This window comes from Cyprinodon variegatus, unplaced genomic scaffold, assembly GCF_000732505.1.
Source record: "Cyprinodon variegatus isolate N-32 unplaced genomic scaffold, C_variegatus-1.0 Scaffold438, whole genome shotgun sequence".
Classification (NCBI taxonomy): domain Eukaryota; kingdom Metazoa; phylum Chordata; class Actinopteri; order Cyprinodontiformes; family Cyprinodontidae; genus Cyprinodon; species Cyprinodon variegatus.
In genome coordinates this window covers 628,620-629,769 of record NW_015150891.1, presented here as the reverse complement: position 1 = coordinate 629,769, position 1,150 = coordinate 628,620, and the positions used below count along the sequence as shown (strand labels likewise).

The window sequence follows — 1,150 nt, the reverse complement described above, 5'->3', positions numbered from 1 at the left end:
AACTCATCAGGGATGTTGCAACCCATCTCTAACATCTGTGATCTGAGTAGGCCTAAGTACAAAACAACATTTGAAAACAAAGAAAATAACTAAAATAAAAAGTAGGCTAGTGACTTGTTTAAACAATGTTTAATTTTCTTAAATTAGCTTTAATTTTCTTAAATTAGCTTTGATTCTCCTGGTGAATTTGTAACTGTAACCTACCAATAATCTCTACTACAATCGGCCTTCAGGTGCTGCTCGGATATAGACAACCTTCTAGTTCGTTTTATCTAATGTATTTTAGTTTAATCAATAAAGATAATTTATATACATAGTTTTGCTTTAACTTAATTATTAAGTGTAAAATTAATCGACATTTATTTATTTAAAAGAAATAAAAAAAACAACTTGTTGAAATGTCCAAAGAAAGTTCAATTCTAGTGTTTTCCGATTACACGTGAAAGCACCACCAGTCCATCGCTCCCTCTGCACTGCTCTGGTCAACAAACCTCCAGTGGAAGACTTGCTGTAAACTTCACAAACTCTCCGCGCTTGATAAGCACCGACATGGAAGCCCTCAGGTCGGCTGGAAGGGCCATCATCCGGAGGCCGAGCCTGGCCAAGCAGTCATGGTCCGCCGGCAGACACCGAAGTAAGTCAGACAGCTGGAGAAGATGGAAGAAACGGTGCGTCGCTACAGATTATTATTTCTATGGCGGGAATAAAGTCTACATTACCAGAATAAAGTCGCAATATTACGAGTCCTAAAATTAAGACAAACAAGTTGTATTTTATGACAACTCTTACAAGAAGCAATGTCTTCCTTAAAATGAGGAATGTTGAGCTCTTTGTGAAGTTATATTAGTATTAGGGCGAGGCTTGAGATTTATTATTTTTTTATTTCGAGAATAAAGTCTTAACATTATGAGAATAAAGTTGTAATATTATGAGAATAAAGTCGTTATATTATGAGAATAAAGTTTTACTGTTATGATGTTAAAGTTGTGATATAACGAGAATAAAGTCGTAAAAATTATTATAATAAAGTCGTAAAATTATGAGAACAAAGTCGTAACACTATGAGAATAAAGTTATAATATTATGATGATAAAGTCGTAATATTACCAGAATATAGTTGTAATATTATGATGATAAAGTCGTAATATAT

General features: G+C 33.4%; 1 protein-coding gene across 1 annotated transcript in view; it reads left to right on the top strand.

Moving 5' to 3' along the window:
• The first annotated feature begins 492 nt into the window (after nucleotides 1-492).
• The window catches only part of LOC107093644 (low density lipoprotein receptor adapter protein 1-B-like), a 30,544-nt gene continuing 29,886 nt past the window's right edge, over nucleotides 493-1,150 (top strand). Inside the window, exon 1 of the mRNA XM_015388832.1 lies at nucleotides 493-634. Within this exon, the coding sequence (XP_015244318.1) occupies nucleotides 550-634 (85 nt within the window). The 5' untranslated portion in view covers nucleotides 493-549. The remainder of the gene's footprint in view (nucleotides 635-1,150) is intronic.